This window comes from Sinohyriopsis cumingii, chromosome 6 (genome assembly GCF_028554795.1).
Source record: "Sinohyriopsis cumingii isolate HCF-2022 chromosome 6, ASM2855479v2, whole genome shotgun sequence".
In the NCBI taxonomy this organism is placed as follows: Eukaryota; Metazoa; Mollusca; class Bivalvia; order Unionida; family Unionidae; genus Sinohyriopsis; species Sinohyriopsis cumingii.
The window spans coordinates 8,349,239-8,370,272 of NC_142966.1; the positions used below are offsets into that span (position 1 = coordinate 8,349,239).

At 34.9% G+C, this 21,034-nt stretch overlaps 1 protein-coding gene across 1 annotated transcript in view; it reads left to right on the top strand.

Moving 5' to 3' along the window:
- LOC149796333 (uncharacterized) overlaps positions 1–19,661 on the top strand; it is a 113,765-nt gene extending 94,104 nt beyond the window's left edge. The window contains exons 8-14 of the mRNA XM_089961002.1: positions 678–806; positions 9,268–9,454; positions 10,933–11,100; positions 12,124–12,177; positions 15,095–15,172; positions 15,825–15,926; positions 16,405–19,661. Coding sequence (XP_089817128.1) covers positions 678–806; positions 9,268–9,454; positions 10,933–11,100; positions 12,124–12,177; positions 15,095–15,172; positions 15,825–15,926; positions 16,405–16,692 — 1,006 coding nt within the window. The 3' untranslated portion in view covers positions 16,693–19,661. The remainder of the gene's footprint in view (positions 1–677; positions 807–9,267; positions 9,455–10,932; positions 11,101–12,123; positions 12,178–15,094; positions 15,173–15,824; positions 15,927–16,404) is intronic.
- The last annotated feature ends 1,373 nt before the right edge of the window (positions 19,662–21,034 follow it).

The window sequence follows — 21,034 nt, forward strand, 5'->3', positions numbered from 1 at the left end:
GCAGCATGATATCTCCATCAATACTAATATTTTATCTGATAATATTACTTTATTAATTAGGCCAGAATTTCTGTTTTTCTTTATCTGATTCATTTTATTCTTTTTAATTTCTCAAAGAAATATATCGTTGTTGTTGTTGTAGGGTTTAACGCCATTTTTCAGTGCAAGATAGGCTACACATGGCAGCCAGTATTAATGGTGGAGGAAGTACCCAGGAAAACCCCAGAAAGAACCACCGACCCACAAGAACAGTGATATATGTGCCAATTTATTACCATATATCAAATCTGTTGCTTTTTATTTCTGGATCACAGTTCAAACTGTGTTCTAAACATTAATACACAGTTATTTGTCCAGCTGTGTGCTTCTTTCCCATCCAGTGTTTATTGAATGTCAGTTTCCATGCTATGTACTGCATACCATTTGCAGTAGAACCTATCGATTTCTCATTGATACATCCCATACCTAAATAAATAAGATTCCAAAATCTTTCACAAATCAGGATGTTTTTTGAATTAAAGCATATTTTATCAACCTTTATTGATGCCTTGCCTACCTCTATTTTTCTATAATACATTTTTAGTGATTCATTTTTTTGCAAATCATTTTTGTGTCAGCATATTTGACACTTTGAAGTCATATTCTTCATGTCTTTGTTTGCAAAATACTTATTTCAGGACCAACAAAGCAAAAGATACAACACAGAACAATCTACGAAACCAAGTAAAGAATCTAGAGGAAACTGTAGCAAGCTACAAACAGAAACTGGAAGATGAAAAAATGGCCAAAGAAAATGCTCTTAGCAGGTATTTGCAGCATGTTATACATGACAAAAAGGACATGTTGGTATGCATGTTATGTATAACAAGAAGTCCATGTCAGTATGCATGATATGTAGGATGAGTCAATGTAAGTATGCATGTTATGTAGGACAAGAAGTCCATGTCAGTATGCATGTTATGTATGACAAGAGGTCCAAGTCAGGATGCATGTTATGTAAGACAAGGAGTCCATGTCAGTATGCATGTTATGAAGGACAATAAGTCTGTGTCAACATAATGTTGTGTAGGACAAGTAGACCATGTTAGCGTGCATGTTATATAGTACAAGAAGTCCATGTCAGTATGCATGTTATATAGTACAAGAAGTCCATGTCAGTATGCATGTTATATAGTACAAGAAGTCCATGTCAGTATGCATGTTATGAAGGACAAGAAGTCCATGTCAGCATACATATTATGTAGGACAATAAGTACATGTCAGCATGCATGCTCTGTTTGAAAGAAGTCCATGTCAGTATGTGTGTTACGTATGACAAGAAATCCACATCAGGATGCATGTTATGTAGGACAGTAAGTCCATGTCTGTATGCATGTTGTGTATGACAATAAGTCCATGACAGTATGCATGTTATATAGGAAAAGAAGTATTGTCAGCATGCATGTTATGTAGGACAAGAAGTACATGTCAGTATGCATGTTATGTAGGACAAGAAGTACATGTCAGCATGCATGTTATGTAGGACAAGAAGTACATGTCAGCATGCATGTTATGTAGGACAAGAAGTACATGTCAGTATGCATGTTATGTAGGACAAGAAGTACATGTCAGCATGCATGTTATGTAGGACAAGAAGTACATGTCAGCATGCATGTTATGTAGGACAAGAAGTACATGTCAGTATGCATGTTATGTAGGACAAGAAGTACTGTCAGCATACATGTTATGTAGGATAAGATGTACATGTCAGCATGCATGTTATAAGGGACAAGAAGTACATGTCAGTATGCATGTTATGCAGGACATGAAGTACAAGTTAGCATGCATGTTATGTAGGATAAGATGTACATGTCAGTATGCATGTTATAAGGGACAAGAAGTACTGCCAGCATGAATGTTATCTAGGACAAGAATTATGTGTCAGTATGCATGTTATGTAGGACAAGAAGTACTGTCAGCATGCATGTTATGTAGGACAAGAAGTACATGTCAGTATGCATGTTATAAGGGACAAGAAGTACTGCCAGCATGAATGTTATCTAGGACAAGACTTGTGTGTCAGCATGCATGTTATAAGGGACAAGATGTACTGCAAGTATGCATGTTATGTAATACAAGAAGTACATGTCAGTATGCATGTTATGTAGGACAAGAAGTACAAGTTAGCGAGCCTGTTATGTAGGACAAGAAGTACATGTCAGTATGCATGTTATGTAGGACATGAAGTACAAGTTAGCATGCATGTTATGTAGGACAAGAAGTACATGTCAGCATGCATGTTATGCAGGACAAATACATGTCAGCATGCATGTTATGTAGGATAAGATGTACATGTCAGCATGCATGTTATAAGGGACAAGAAGTACATGTCAGTATGCATGTTATGTAGGACATGAAGTAGAAGTTAGCATGCATGTTATGTAGGATAAGAAGTACAAGTTAGCATGCATGTTATGTAGGATAAGATGTACATGTCAGCATGCATGTTATAAGGGACAAGAAGTACTGCCAGCTTGAATGTTATCTAGGACAAGACTTGTGTGTCAGCATGCATGTTATAAGGGACAAGACGTACCGCAAGTATGCATGTTATGTAATACAAGAAGTACATGTCAGTATGCATGTTATGTAGGACAAGAAGTACATGTCAGTATGCATGTTATGTAGGACAAGAAGTACAAGTTAGCATGCCTGTATGTAGGACAAGAAGTACATGTCAGTATGCATGTTATAAGGGACAAGAAGTATTGCCAGCATGAATGTTATCTAGGACAAGACTTATGTGTCAGCATGCATGTTATAAGGGACAAGACGTACCGCAAGTATGCATGTTATGTAATACAAGAAGTACATGTCAGTATGCATGTTATGTAGGACAAGAAGTACATGTCAGCATGCATGTTATGTAGGACAAGAAGTACATGTCAGCATGCATGTTATGTAGGACAAGAAGTACTGTCAGCATACATGTTATGTAGGATAAGATGTACATGTCAGCATGCATGTTATAAGGGACAAGAAGTACATGTCAGTATGCATGTTATGTAGGACAAGAAGTACAAGTTAGCATGCATGTTATGTAGGATAAGATGTACATGTCAGCATGCATGTTATAAGGGACAAGAAGTACTGCAAGTATGCATGTTATGTAATACAAGAAGTACATGTCAGTATGCATGTTATGTAGGACAAGAAGTACATGTCAGTATGCATGTTATGTAGGACATGAAGTACAAGTTAGCATGCATGTTATGTAGGACAAGAAGTACATGTCAGCATGCATGTTATGTAGGACAAGAAGTACATGTCAGTATGCATGTTATGCAGGACAAATACATGTCAGCATGCATGTTATGTAGGATAAGATGTACATGTCAGCATGCATGTGATAAGGGACAAGAAGTACATGTCAGTATGCATGTTATGTAGGACATGAAGTAGAAGTTGGCATGCATGTTATGTAGGATAAGAAGTACAAGTTAGCATGCATGTTATGTAGGATAAGATGTACATGTCAGCATGCATGTTATAAGGGACAAGAAGTACTGCCAGCATGAATGTTATCTAGGACAAGACTTATGTGTCAGCATGCATGTTATAAGGGACAAGAAGTACTGCAAGTATGCGTGTTATGTAATACAAGAAGTACATGTCAGTATGCATGTTATGTAGGACAAGAAGTACAAGTTAGCATGCATGTTATGTAGGACAAGACGTACTGTCAACATGCATGTTATATAGGACAAGAAGTACAAGTTAGCATGCATGTTGTGTAGGACAATAAGTACATGTCAGCTTGCATGTTATGTAGGACAAGAAGTACATGTCAGTATGCATGTTATGTAGGACAAGAATTACTGTCAGCAAGCATGTTATATAGGAAAAGAAGTATTGTCAGCATGCATGTTATGTAGGACAAGAAGTACATGTCAGTATGCATGTTATGTAGGACAAGAATTACTGTCAGCATGCATGTTGTATATTTCATATGACAATATGTCAGTGTCAGCATTCATGTTATGTAGGACACAAAGTCAATGTCAGTATGCATGTTATGTAGGAAAAGGAATACTGTCAGAATGCATGTTATGTAGGACATGAAATACAGTCAGTGTGCATGTTATATAGCACAAGAAGTACTGTCAGCATTCATGTTATATAGGACAAGAAGTCACTGTCAGCATACATGTTATATAGGACAAGAAGTTCATGTCAGTATACATGTTATGTAGGACAACAAATACATGTCAGCATTGATGTTATGTAGGACAACAAATACATGTCAGCATTGATGTTATGTAGGACAACAAATACATGTCAGCATTGATGTTATGTAGGACAACAAATACATGTCAGCATTCATGTTATGTAGGACAATAAATACATGTCAGCATGCATGTTATGTAGGACAAGAAGTACATGTCAGCATTGCTTGTTATATAGGACAAGAAGTACATGTCAGCATGCTTGTTATATAGGACAAGAAGTACATGTCAGCCTGCAGATTATGTAGGACAACAAATACATGTCAGCCTGCATGTTATGTAGGACAAGAAGTAATATCAGCATGCATATTATGTAGGAAAGACAGTACATGTCAGCATGCTTGTTATACAGGACAAATAGTGCATGTGAGCATGCATTTTTTTTGTTCAAATAATTATATTCAACTACATAAATAGAAATACAAATATTGCTAGTTCTTCATCCATTTATCTGTTATTTTCTCAACGGAGAAAAACCCATACATTATAGATTAGGCAATATGATTTATTACAGTAGCCCCCTGTTATAAGACCACCTGTTCCACAGATGGAAAGTGGCCTTATAAGATGAGTGGACTTTCTAATGGAGATAACCCATATAAGAGTAGTGACTACATGTAAGATCTTGAAGGCATTTTTATATAGTTGGTATTTCCATGTGAAAATCACAAGAATGTTATAAAATCAATGTGATAAAACTAATATCAATGTTATTTACAATAATTATGAATAATCATCAGACATGGTGGAAAACCACCTTGTCAGTAAAATCAGTGTACTTCCATCTGGCTGTATTAACACTGCCCATCAATTATGTTTTTCCCACCTTGTCAGTAACATCAGAGTACATCCATTCAGCTGTATTATCACTGCCCATCATTTCTGTTTTCACACCTTGTCCGTAACATCAGAGTACAACCATCTGGCTGTATTATCACTGTCCATCAATTCTGTTTTTTCCCACCTTGTCAGTAACATCAGAGTACATCCATCTAGCTGTATTATCACTCCCCATCATTTCTGTTTTCACACCTTGTCAGTAATATCAGAGTACATCCATCTGGCTGTATTATCACTGCCCATCAATTCTCTTTTTCCCACCTTGTCAGTAACATCAGAGTACAGCCATCTGGCTGTCTTATCACTGCCCATCAGTTCTGTTTTCACACCTTCTCAGTAACATCAGAGTACAACCATCTGGCTGTATTATCACTGCATATCATTTCTGTTTTCACACCTTGTCAGTAACATCAGACTACAACTATCTGGCTGTATTATCACTGCGCATCATTTCTGTTTTCACACCTTGTCAGTAATGTCAGAGTACAACCATCTGGCTGTATTATCACTGCCCATCATTTCTGTTTTCCCACCTTGTCACTATCACCAGAGTATCGAAATTGGGAACAAATTTCCTGTAAAACCCAATCAAACCTTTTAAGGATATTACATGTTTGATAGTTTCTGGTCCAGGTGCATCTCTAATTGCTCCTATTGTGTCAGGGTGAGGTTTCAACTGGCCTAGTCCACGTACAAGATGGCCCAAACATTCTAGGTTAAAATATCCTATACTACATTTGGTGGGCCTATCTGTAAGATTGGGAGTGTGAAGTCTATCAAACAGATCAATTAATACCTTAACATGTTCATCCCAGGTATATGTATAAACAAATATATCATCCACAAAACTGTTGATGTTTTCCATACTGTTTAACAGTTTGTGCGTGAGACGAATGAATGTCGCACCAGCATTAACTAAACTGAAAGGCATGGCTTTAAATTTATAAAGACCTTTGGCAGTCTTGAATGCCATTAACTCGCGGGCATTATCAGTGATTTGTACCTGCCTATATCCTTTGGTAAAGTCTTATTTGGAAATGTATTTATGACCTACCAACTTTGAAAATAAGTTTTCTGTGCCTGGCATTGGTTCTTTATCAAACACGGTGATTTTGCTTAGTTGCCAAAAGTGAATGCAAAAAGTGTTAGTCCCGTCTTTCTTCCTGACTAACACAATGGGGGATGAGTATGGGGAACTAGCAGGTTTGTTCACTCCATGGGCTAACATTTTCTCCACTTTGTTGGTTGTCTCCCGCGCATTAAAGGGTTTTGGATATCTTTTAATCCTGATCAGCTCTGAGGTATTCAACTTAATCTCATGTTTAATCCATCCAGTACTGCCTGGTTTGTCTGTAAACATGTCTGGGTATTGGAAGGAAACCTGCAAGATCTGTGTATGCTGACCCTCGGAAAAATCTGGGCATACATTGATTTGGTCTATACATTCTTTTCCTACGTCAGTGGGGTATTCAAGGGGCATTTCGGTACTGGAGACAAATTCTGATTCATCACATGACCTATTGTCAATCACTGCTACACATATAAGGTAAGCTATACAGATTACATTATCAACACAATAACTACAAAAAAATAAACAGGTTAAGAAGTGAACCTACCCATGCCTGATAAGAGTCCTACAGTACTAAACGTTTCTTAAAAATGCAACTTTATATTGCTAATATAAATCTCTTGATAAATCACAAACAAGAATAGAAAATATTTGCATTATATTATACTATGTAAGCCAAAGCTACATAGAAAATATACAAAACTAAATGTGGTAGTACAATAGTTATAACTTATACACAAGAAATTAATAAATAACTCACATACCTCTACAGCTGAAGATGTGCAAGTCCTTAAGTAGACTGCTCACTGACAAGACATTCCATAATATGAAGATTTTAGTCTCACGGTGAGGCATTTATACACAGACGATGCAGCCATACTACGTCTGTGCACTGAAAGTATTCGGTTTTTATATTGAAAGCACTTCACACCTCCGGCATAGGATGAACTGAACTCACTGTTTTGAAATATTGTACAATATACATAAATCACTCTCGAGTACACAAATAACAAAACCCAAGTACATGTATTTAATAAATAAAGGGATTTATACAATTCCATGACATTCCTGTCAAATTGAGAATGTCATATGATATTTTGCTTCATTTACAATAACTTATTCCTTCATTGGCAATTTGTGGATATTGCACAAGATGCTATGCATTTACAAAGGAACACCAACACTTTTTTAATTACTTATCTCATCATATAAATTAAAGTTATTTTATGGACATGTTGGAACAAACAATATTGTGTTGAATTTTGAAATAAACAAATGCTTGTGAGATTTCTGTGTGTTAACTCTATTATGTGGCTTATTTGTGAGTGGTAAATTTGACAAATGTGCCAGCCAATATTTTGCATTAGAGGGGTGTCCTTCTATGAGGGGTACTTTTGAATAATTTGTGCCATGGTATTCTGGCCATATAAAGCAGGTGCCCACTGATCGGGGGGCTGTTCCATTGGTTTACCACTGTACCATGATCTCTACTGAGGATTATTCTGTTATCTGTTTATAATTGTCATTGTTTATTCATTGCTTTCTAAATTATGTTAATAAAATTTGTGTACACATGGCATAAATAAAAGCACAATTTTCCTGAATACTTAATACATATTTGCATGTAAATCTGCAGTGAAATTCTTTGAAGTATCACTATACTATATGATAATGCTACACTATTTGATTTTATCAGCTGCTATTGCTAGGTATCACTACTCCAATTGAGCCAACCAGCTACTATTGCTAGGTATCACTGCACTAATTGAGCCAACCAGCTACTTTTGCTAGGTATCACTGTGCTAATTGAGCCAACCAGCTGCTATTGCTAGGTTTCACTGTACTAATTGAGCCAACCAGCTGCTATTGCTAGGTATCACTGTACTAATTGAGCCAACAAGCTGCTATTGCTAGGTATCACTGCACTAATTGAGCCAACCATATAGTTATCACTGTACGAATTGAGCTAATCAGCTGATATTGCTTAGCTATCACAGCACTAATTGAGTCAGTCAGCTGCTATTGCATCCTGTTGTAGTTCTAAAAGAAAAATCCTGTTTTCTCTTGAAACTTTCATACCAGCAAAGAGAAATACTTGTAATCATCCATAGCAGAATTACTGACTAAGCAGAAAAATAATGTTTATTCAGTTTTATTCAGTTTAGCATTTATGCCTTTCTATAAGATGACTAAGCAAACTGGTGTAAATTGGCCAATTCTGGGACAGTCTGTTGGACTAAATATTCCAGTTCATTCAGCTGTAACTTTTTCCATAGAATGCAAAAGATCTGCAATGAATTTTGGTTATATTATATGCAAGTTGATGCCGAACATAAATACAATAGTAAAGCAGTCAGAACTTATAAATAATGCAGTTGATTTTATTTGTTTTAATTTTTCAAAACTATGGGAAATATTAATGAAGTTAATGTGTAGTGATGCCTAAAATAGCATAAGGGACAAAACCCATGGTGAACACAGTATTTTCAGAAGTAAATACACACACAGCTATTTTTATGAATGCAAATGAAATAAGTAAGCTAATATACAGATCATGCACATGTGATATGCTTCATTCTTGAAAGTTACTTGCATTAAAAAATTCAATTTTTTCATCAAATTGAAATGCCCACAAAAAATGCAGTATAATTTATGTTATCTTTATGACATGTTGTGTCCCAGATGATTCAAAGCATAGTTATGATAGTCCTGGTTTATTTAACTATATAACTCATATACTTGATTTAATTCAGTACTAGAAATATGGACGATATAAAAGGAAGTTAATTAGTTTAACCTGCATGAGGTAATTTTTTCATTCTGGGCCACAAGCTTTGGTAAATGATTCAACCAGAATTTTCCTAACACGATACTTCAGCATGTCAAATCGGATAAACATCATGTGTTTTTTTTTTTTTCTTTGAGAAATTAAAGATCTATTATCTAGTGAACGTATTATTTTGTTTTCAATGAAAGATATATATGGAGATAGAGAGATTTGTGAAGGAAATAAACGTGTACTTCCTTTATTTAAAGGAAACAATACAAAAAGCATAATTCAAAATATCTGCAAATACTTCTAATATTTTCTAGGTTGACTGAGGCAGGCAATATGCACTTACATAGTACTGATGTGTCTGAAGACAGTGAGGCAAATAGAAAGCTTGCTGACCACTTTACCAAGCTCTACAAAAATGAGTGGGCCTTTGCACTTCAGAATTTACGGAAAATTGACAAATCGGATGATGAAGCAATCAAGATTCTGCAGGACATATTAGTGGTAGATTAAAACTGGTTTTTGTTATTCTAGTTTTATGTAACACTGATTACGTAACACACTGATTATGTAACACTGATTATGTAACACTCTGATTATGTAACACATTGATTATGTAACACTCTGATTATGTAACACTGATTATGGAACACTCTGATTATGTAACACTCTGATTATGTAAGACACTGATTATGTAACATGCTGATTATGTAACACTCTGATTATGTAACACACTGATTATGTAACACTCCGATTATGTAACACTCTGATTATGTAACACACTGATTATGTAACACACTGATTATGTAACACTTTGAATATGTAACACACTGATTATGTAACACACTGATTATGTAACACACTGATTATGTAGCACTCTGATTTCCTCTGCTGCAGAGATTACATCAATTTTCTTTGTACTTTAAATATGCCTTTTTATTCTATACTTTTGATCAACAGGCGATGGAAGTTTCTAAAACCCTATGACAGCTGCTATGATTCAGTGCATTTGAGTTTGTTTTATATGTCATAAATTATGATATTCCCTATGTTCTCTCTTGAATATGTCATGAATTACTCTGGAATGTTTTGTTGTCTGTCTATCCCTTTATCCATATGTCATGAAATACTCTGGAATGTTTTGTTGTCTGTCTATCCCTTTATCCATATGTCGGTGATTTTACTCATATTGTACAATAGAGATTAAACAAAAGGTGTATTTTGGAACCATAAAGATGGAATAATTGGTCAAAAATGAAGAATTTAATAAGAAGTGACATTTGCAAATATTCCAAAAGACTGAGTAGGAAGATAATTGTCTCTAGATTCTGAATTTGGTTTTTAATATCAAAAATGAAGGATGGACCGTGATTGATGGACTGTGAATGATGGACCGTAACAGATTGACCATGACTGATGGACTATGACTGATGGACTATGACTGATGGACCATGACTGATGGACTATGACTGATGGACCATGACTGATTGACCATGACTGATGGACCATGACTGATTGACCATGACTGATGGCCCCAAAGTGATTGACCATGAATTATAGACCATGACTGATGAACTATGACTGATGTTGAGTGTTAGTATTGGGCTACAATTCATTTGCCATAGAACTTTATGTTAATATATGAAGAAGATTTATGCCTAATAACATAGAATCGCACTAAGAGTTCATATGCTATTTTGTCATTAGGACATTAAGTACTAAATATCAAATAAAAGTTTATTGTTTCTTATCAACTATAATAAGAAGATTGAAGTTTATAAAATTAATAATGAAAAGGAATTAAATCCATTTATGAGTCAAATCTAAAAAATTTAGTACTAGTTCTTTTCCCCACCAGCAGACTGGTTCCTTGGTTGTAAAATAATTACTTTTCCAATACCTATAAGTCTTTATCTGTCAGAATGGTTTCAAAATGGTCAGAAGAAACTGTATTATTATTATTATTATTATTACCTATACAGGAGTGTTACAAGTACTGTCAAGACTCAGCAGAGACCCAGCTGAACAGAATAGAAGAGAACATGTTTCTACCACCAATGGTAACCAGTCCAAAAAGTCCTGAGCACAGTAATGATTCAGAGCCACTGAGTCCAGTAACACCAAAACAACAGCAGACTCCATCATCTAAGGTATAGTTATATATATGATGTAACACATGACTGTTGTGTTATTTGGCACTGGTTACTATGTCCACATTGTATTTTCTTAAGTATTATAACTGTTTAATAGCACCTTATGATGTTTAATAAAGGTACAAAAGTGCTAGGCATCCAAGTGTATTTCTCTGTCACTACGTTAAGCTTGATTTCAATTTTTTAAATATTACCAGGCAATATGTATACAAATTTGGTAAAAAGTATAATAAAACCATTTTATTGAGCTTCGTACTTTTAAACAAGGGAACACCTTTTCTACATCTAATAACAGCCTGTCACCAATAGTTCATATGATATTTGACCATTCCGGTGGCCTAGTGGTTAGAGCATCTGCCTCAGATGTGGGAGGTCACAGGCTCGAACCCCAGCTGAGTCATACCAGAGACTTATAAAAATTGTACTGACAGCTGCCTCTCTTGGCACTCAGCATGAAGAGGTTAATGTTAGGACTGGTGGGCCCAGTGTCAGGATAATGTGACTGAATAGGACATTTATACATGTCTGCCGCATGATGCCTCAGTGCTAGACATCACTACAGCTGCCACACTGCAGACATTGTAGCAATATGACTGAACATTTTTTAAAGCTAAGTTAAAAATCCAAATAACACACACACACACACACTATTTTGTCAGTGTTAATTGATGCACTGATCTTTCTCATATATAAGACTCCAGACATTTGTATGAAATAGGAATGCCAGACTGTTGATAAAGGGCTATAAATTAACTAATTAATTAGATACGGGTGCCTTTAAAGAAGTAATTTCCAGTCCTTAGAGTCAAAAAGGAAGGTCTCTTATCAACTTCCACATTCTGAATGAACCGTTGTACTTTGTTGTTGGTTTTGTTTTGTCATAGTCCTTATTGTTGTTGTTACTGTCGCAATTGTTGTTATTATTGTTGCTGCAGTTAATGTTCTACTTATTAGGGGTTTTATTTAGAAGTCTTTCCATTGTGTATATACATGTATACATACTTTTGTAATCTTTTACAGATCCCAAGATTTAATGCCCTTCAAAAACAAAAGACTCCATCATCAGACAAAAAGGTAAGTATATATATATATATATATATATATATATATATATATATATATATATATATATATATATATCACATAAGTCAATCTAGCTTACAGGTGAATCTCATGCACAGGAAAGGTTTTCTCCTAAGATTGGTGTGTCTGCCTTCCCTCCTATCGTACAGTGAAATCTTCTGTGCAAGCACAATTATTATTTAAGAAAACATTTTCCATTTTTACCCATTTCCATTCCAGTATAGTATGTTGACAATATCCTGACTGATAATATGAACAGGCTTAAGCAGGGCAAGCCACTGTTTGATTCTGTCTGCCAGGTCGGTTGTCATCACTGTTTGATCCTGTCTGCAGGGTCGGTTGTCATCACTGTTTGATCCTGTCCGCAGGGTTGGTTGTCATCATTGTTTGATCCTGTCTGCAGGGTCGGTTGTCATCACTGTTTTATCCTGTCCGCAGTGTCGGTTGTCATCATTGTTTGATCCTGTCTGCGGGGTTGGATGTCATCACTGTTTGATCCTGTCCACAGGGTCAGTTGTCATCATTGTTTTGAAGTTTGTTGAGGTGGGTTATACTATGTGTAAGTGTGGTAATATTAAAATGGACTAGAACACTAATTGATTGTGGTTGAGTTACGAAAGAATTCAATTAGCACCTTGATTCTCTCCACAAGGTATGTTCTGTTCCAATGCTTAAAGTTGTTGATTAGGATTAGAGTCTGCACTATATATACTGGTAATCAAAAAGTAATTTGAACAGCATGAAAATCGAAGCAACTGAAATATCACACAAAAATCAATGATAGATGGAAACTGGAATTTCAAAAGTTGCAGTTAAGTCAGAGGGACAGGAATATGTATTCTGTTCTTATTATATGCTCATTTTTTTCCCATTAATTTTACATTGTTAGAATCATGCATTATTACCCGATATTGAACCCTCGGAACAATGCACATATAGCATTCACGTGCATAAAGGAACTACTTTCTATTGTAAACAAACAATAGACGCAGACGCCAGCACTTTTGTTTTGTACATAAATCATGTGCACTCGGGTAAGATGCTCTTTACATTGTGGTTGTTTAAATTTGTTTCTAAATGAACTAAAACAGATATTTCGTGGACTGCAACATACCTGCTGCTTTGGCAAATACCGCGTTGATACAATATTTTGGATTTAGGCTAGCTACAGTATATAGCATACACAAGATAAGGTCCTTACAAATAACATTCAAGTGACAAGTCATATACTCTCTTCTTTAGTTGGTGATAAGAATGGCAAAATAAAATATACTTACAGTTTTACATCCTGAATTTCCTCAAAATGTATTTTCTTAATTCTACAAATCCGAATTACATGAGCCATGTCATAGGTTCTCAATCTGGATTACACATTTCGAAATTGTACTGTAATTTCATTGATAAGTGCAATTACATCCCCTTACTGCACTCAAAATGAAATAGGCATTAAATTCCATAGCGTCTTTTTTATAATTGCAATTGAAAGACTTCATATTTTTCCCACATTATGATTTCAAACATTCAATGACAGAAACAGAAACACATTTGCAGATGTCAACACACTCTCCCTAGCTTCTTCAGTCTGATGTATTTCATGCAGAATTCACACATACAAATCCAGTCCATAATCACAAAATTTCCTAGAATCGAGAAAAATACCAAAATCTATTCATTCCAGATCAAATAGAAAAGTTGTTGCAATGCACATTCATTCACAATATGACTCCAAATTTCAGTTTTAACTAGACACACCATTTTCTTTCAAAAGTTATGTCGAGCGCGCGACTAAGTTGAAATTTATCTGGACGGAGTTATGTGCGCAGTAATAATGTTGATCTGTGTAATGACGAATATACGCATGTGTATTTAGTTTGGCATGTGGCATACATTCATTTACGTTGTTTATTGTAGTGTCTTTTGTTTATATAATTAATCCTTAGGTAATAAGAAAATGAGCATATAATAAAAAGGTTACTGCATTTGTATGGGAAAATATGAACTCGTTTTGTCGGAAGGATATACTGCACTCTCAAGGTCATGCAGTATTCCAGCCAAAAACTTGTTCATATTTTCCCATACAAATGCAGTAACCTATAATTCCTGTTATGCTGATTTTAAAATATTTTATGGTGGAAAGAATAACATCACACCTCATGCAGAAACCCCATATTTTAAAAGCATATTACCAGTTGACACAGGCAGTGGGGTTAAGTGCATGACAAATTGACACTGGGGGTGGGAGAAAGAAGCATGACATTTGACACAGGCAGTGGGAGTAAGATGCATGACATTTGACATGGGCAGTGGGGGTGACATGCATAACAGTTACGCAGGTAGTGAGATTAAGATGCATGACAGTTGACACAGGTAGTGGGAGGAAGATGCATCACAGTGAGGCAGTGGGAACAGGATGTGTGACAGTGAGGCAGTGGGAGTAAGATGCATGACAATGAGGCAATAGGAGTAAGATGCATGACAGATGACACATGCAGTGGGATTAAGCTGCATGACATTTGACACAGGCAGTGGGAGTAAGATGTGTGACAGTGAGGCAGTGGGAGTAAAATGCATGAGTGTAAGGCAGTGGGGGGTTTGATGCATGAATGTAAGGCAGTGGGGTAAGTTGCATGACAGTTGACACAGGCAGTGGGATTAAGATGCATGACAGTTGACACAGGCAGTGGTATTACGATGCAGGACAGTTGACACAGGCAATGGTCTGGATATGATTCATGTCCACATCTTACTGTTTGTAATGCTAGCATGCTTGAAGACTACAACTACCTTTGTCACTGAATACAGTCATATATGAATAAGTACTCAATATCATTTGGCATGAGTTTTGTAACAATAGTTTAGAGTATATTGATTCATTTTGTGTACTATGCATTTTTCATTTTCTTTGCAGGAATCTCATGGATCCACAAACGGCCATTCCAAGTTCAGCTTTAAATCAAAGAAAGGTTTAAAGGGTTCTTTTGTGCGGGTAATGTATATATTTATTAAGAAAATTAGATGAAAAACATCACAACTTTTCTTCATTTTTTCAGGTCATGCATATATTTGTAAAAACTTTTTCATTCATGTTAGGTATGAGTATTCAGTAGAAACTGAATATACCTTAGATAGAGCAATCATTTTGGTAGTTAATAACACTCAGTTTGTTTGGGTGTTATATTTCCATCCTGCCTTCAATTCCCAAATACTGTCATTAAACAATAAACGGTATAAAATTCAGTTTTTGGAAACTATAAAATCTTGGGAGTAAATATTGCTTTTTCTTAAAAACAGTTATTGTTGCCTTTTTTAATATTTATACACTTCATAATGAACTTTTCTCACTGTAGATTAGTCACTATCGGAATGAAAGGATCCAAGGAGATTGCCATTGTCTGGTTCATTAAACAAGCAAATTGAAAAGGTGATTTCTGCCTGGTCAGTTACCAATGGTTACTTAGTAGTTAAGCTATGGATTAAATTTAGCAATGGGTCAGTCTACATGTTATCTGATAAGGAGTCTGAATTGCTGTCTTGATATCTCAGAGTTTTGGTAATCAATTGATTTTAGGTGTTACCTATTGATGGAAACATTGCACATGAATTATCAGAACATTAACAGCAAGAATAATTTCTTCCAGGTCAAAGGTGAAAAGTGCCCAGACATTCCAGCTGAAGTCATCAAAGGGATTAAGGGATACAGAAAACGGGTAGCCAAGCAGGTTGTTTCCATTGTTCAGGAGGTAGGTTGTAATTTATTTTCATTTTCAAGTACCTGCTACATCTTGGAATATACAGCTTAAACCAAAATTAATAAATGGCAAGAATGCTTTGTATTCAGCAAATCTCGTATGTGCTTTACGCTCATGTTTAAACAGAAATTGTGGAAATATAAAAGGAACGAAAGAGAGAAGAAAGCAAGTAAAATCAACATTTGAGTCACAGCTTTTAAAGGGAAGGTCACTGTTAGCTGAACTATGTGCATTGTATTGTAGCATGTATACCCTATCTATACAAAATCAGGTGATTTTTATTATTATATCTTTCAGATATATTGATTGCAACAAAATTATGCAACATGTATATCCATATTTTCTCTGACAAACATGAACTAATTCAGAAGGTAGGATACTGTAGAGAGAAAGGATTTCCTTTCACATATTTGAGCCAGCTCTTTGGGATATTGCACAAATGTAAATGTTAATAATTTTGTATCAACAGGAGCTGAACCAGAAGCTTCAACAGATGCCAGATTTGGGGGACCAGGTTCTATCGGCTTGTGCAGACTATATTAACCAATGCTGTGAAATATGTTGGAACCTATGTGTTCAGGACCCACCCTGTCATCTTTCATGGAACATTCCTTCTGACAGAACATTCAATACTGATATTTACACAGTATATACTCATGCTGGCAGCCGCATAGACTTTGTTGTCTGGCCAACTTTGTATTCAGGAAATGGTGGGCTTGTCTTGGCAAAAGGCATTGCCCAGGGTGACGGGTCATGAAATGGTAACATTTATATATCTGATTATTTCTGAAGGGTCAATCTATCCCATTATGCTTAGTAGATCAACCCTTCCATTTGTATCGAAGAGCTGAAGTATAAAATGTCTTGCTTGCCTTAATAACTGATTGTGACAATGGTACCATATTTCACAATACAGAATAATATTTTATACATACAACATTGTGAAAACTGAGTTGCCATTGACATGCTTAGTAAAATCTGCCACCGTGCTGGATGTTTTATAATCCAGACAATGAATGTAGTGCCTTTATTGCAGTTTTGCAAATGAATTAAACGTTTTCAGTGATGTTATTGAATAGTATTTTGCATGTTTGCAGTTATGAAGCAGAAATACTGGGATTCCCATACACCTCAGTGGCAAATATTTTTTATTTTATGAATACTGATGCACTGTAATGAATGGTTATCATTATTCTAAAAGCATTTTGCATGAAATCTGGCAATAAATGCACAAAATAGAATGCTGTTCATAAATGTGCATTTCAAATATATGTACATGTACGGTGTACATTCCAAAACTACAGATGTCCATTCCATTCGTCAATGACCAAAAGGAAAAGTAGCATTACATGTAGTAATGACTCAGAGTCATTTGATACAAACTTTTTAAAGTGAGCTCTTTTAATTACGTTGTACATGCATACATAAATGTCTTTTTATTACAGAATTTTATATTTTAAAAAGAGAGTGGAAAATTATTCTTGAGTGTTTCCAGTGAATGTTTAAACACAGCAAGCTGTGTATAAGTTTTACATCATTACATCGTCAATTCTGCTTTGAATGACTTCCTTATAATAACATACAAAAAAATGAGCTTAGAAATGATGTACTCAAAACTGGTCTCAATTGCTGTGTGCTGTTTTATTATATAAGTATAGGTGAATAATCCCAAAATTTCCATGGTCAAACTAGTCTGTGTGAATTTATCAAAATCTACGTTTGAATCGGAGGTACATGATGGCCATAAAAGTGATGGAGATTGGAGACAAAACCTTGAACAATTTCTTCCATTGTTAAACAATGTACTTTACAATGACCATTGTCATTGCCTCACAGACTAACAACACAGAAGCAAAGGACTGTAAGCATATAAACACATACTGGTGTAAGACATCTTTCTAGCTGCTATTTACCTCTCAGCAAAATAGTTACGTGAATATAAAGAAATATTTTTGAAATATTTTGAAAACTGTACTTGCAACACACTGTGTCATTAGGATTGATGAAATAAGTCAGCAATGCAAATTATTGTAAATGTCACTAGTTTACTGAAAATTTACAGGATTTTGTTTATAGCTATAGATCTGTTCCCAGAGGTGAATTTAGTTTAGCACAATGAATGACAGATTGATAATTGGCAGCTTGTGACATTTGCATGCAGGATGACTGTGTTGCAAGGCAAATCAAGTACCACAATAATGTCAGATCTCATTGATGTCATTGCATCACCAATTATGTAAATGTTAATGACTTTCCAAAGTATTTAATTTTTATTCATATCAATTATTAATATTATTGTCATTATTTTCTATGATATCAGAATATTGTTTTTATCAAGGGGCATATAATTTAGTGACATCTACTTTTTTGATTGGCTGTTTTTGGTAAAAGAAATCAATTTTTTAAATATTTTTTGCCAAACTTCTAATTTATTGAAGTTTTATCTCCAGACAAAGCTAAGTAGAACTGAGATAAATATATGTCGTCAGAGGAAAGTAAATGTACAATATTACAGGACAAAGAAAGAATAACTCCAAATGGCAATTTAATTATCTTTCTGTAAATGTTGGCACATAAATTTTCTGGTAGGATTTTGTGATGCTCTTCACTGATTATCCGATCATCGTCTAGAATGTGTTTGTAAAACTTTGTCTACTTTAAGACTTAGATCTTTTATCCGGAGTCATGTGTTTAGTACCATTTATCAAGAGGAGGAAAAATACTCCATGCATTATTTTCCCTATGTATTAGATTCTCCCTTCCACTTGAAATGCTGCTATGAAGTCTTTCTCACTTTTACATTCAGAGAATAATGTCTGTCTAATCATCTATCTATCTATCTATCTATCTATCTATCTGTCTGTCTGTCTGTCTGTCTGTATATCTATCTATCTATCTATATATCTATCTATATGTGTGTCTGTCTGTTTGTCTGTCTATCTGTCTGTCTGTCTATCTGTATGTCTGTCTGTCTATCTATCTGTATGTCTGTCTGTATGTCTGTCTATCCATCCATCCATCCATCCATCTATCCATCTTGTCATTTTGGCTACAAAACTACAGTTGTTACATTCAGTAAAACGTCATCTTTAGGCTGATTCCCTTTCAATTATTTATTGATAAAATAATCATACCAGGTCACTCCCATTCATTCCAGGGTGTTATTAGATGGTTATGTTTAGCATCCAAAACCAAATGTCTTGAAAATACATCCTGCATGTTACAAGGATTATCACTAGTAATGATTGAGGTGGCAGGGGTGCTGAGTTTACCATGGTATTTTTTTACTGATATAAATGAAACATTTTTCCTATTGTATATGCATCTTGTAACCAAAGTTTGTGTAAATAGTGACATTATGTCAAAAATATTCATTTAAGTAAATAGGTTTTTATACAGTTAAGTAAATAAATATGTCAACCTTGCCATTATAGTGCAGTCACAAGAAGAACAATGAAATGGTTGTATGCCATCTTATTTTAACCAACTATTTATCATAGAGAGTTTTCAAATTTTTTATTTTACCATGTATTTTGGTTTTTTTTTAATTATCAAATACAGGACATCATATAACAAATTCCTTAAGGGATAAAATTGTAATTATTTTACATTTTAATTCTGTATTTTATATATAAATGTGCACACAGGGAAAAATCTTCAACTTTGGTGATGTAAACATCAAATTTTGTTCATTTTGTATTTCTAATAAAAAATGTATGCTCTGGATTTCTTTCTCATTTTCTGTTTATTAAAAAGTGAATCATATGTCAGTTACTACCAAGTATGACACTATATGATGCTATGTCAGTGTTTGTGTCCATTGCAATCATGCATGACACTATTCGATGCCACATTAGGATTTGTGTCCATTGCAATCATGCATGACACTATTCAGTGGCACATTAGGATTTGTGTCCATTGCAGTCATGCATGACGCTATTCAATGACACATTAGGATTTGTGTCCATTGTAATCATTCATGACACTACACAATGCCAAATTAATATTTGTGTCCAATATAATCATGCATGATGCTACACAACACCATAATATTATTTGTGTCCATTGCAAGATACACACGACACTACATGATGCCAAATTAGTATTTGTGTCCGTTGCAGTCACGCATGACACTAAATGATGCTATATTAGTGTTTGTGTCCATTGCTATCATGCATAACACTACACAATGCTAAATTAGTGTTTGTGTCCATTGCAAGATAAACACATGACACACTACATAATGCCATATTAGTATTTGTGTCCATTGCAATAATTCGTGACACTACACAATGCCATATTAGTATTTGTGTCCACTGCAATTAGGCATGACACTACACAATGCTATATTAGTATTTGTGTCCATTGCAATCATGCATGACACTACACAATGCCACATTAGTGTTTGTTTCCATTGCAAGATACACACTTGACACTACATGATGCCATATTAGTGTTTCTTTCCATTGCAAGATAAATACATGTGTCCACTACAATTATGCATGACACTACACGATGCCATATTAGTATTTGTGTCCATTGCAATCATGCATAACACTACAGGATGCCATATTAGTATTTGTGTCCATTGCAGTCGTGCTTGACACTACATGATGCCATATTAGTGTTTCTTTCCATTATAAGATAAACACATGACACTACATTAATGCCATATTAGTATTTGTGTCCATTACAATCATGCAGGACACTACATGATACCATATTAGTATTTGTATCCATTGCAATCATGCATGACACTACACTATGCAATATTAGTATTTATGTCCATTGCATTAATGCATGACACTACATGATGTCATATTTGTTTTTGTTTACATTGCAATCATGCATGATACTACATAATGCCATAGGACTTGTATCTGTAGCAAGATAAACACATGAAAGTACATAATGCCATATTAGTATTTCTGTCTATTACAATCATCCATTACACTATATGATGCCATATTACTGTCTGTTAAATTGCAGGATAAACACATGGCACTACATAATACCATATTAATGTTTGTGTCCATTGCAATCAATCATGACACTACATAATGCTATTTTAGTGTTTGTGTCCATTACAATCAATCATG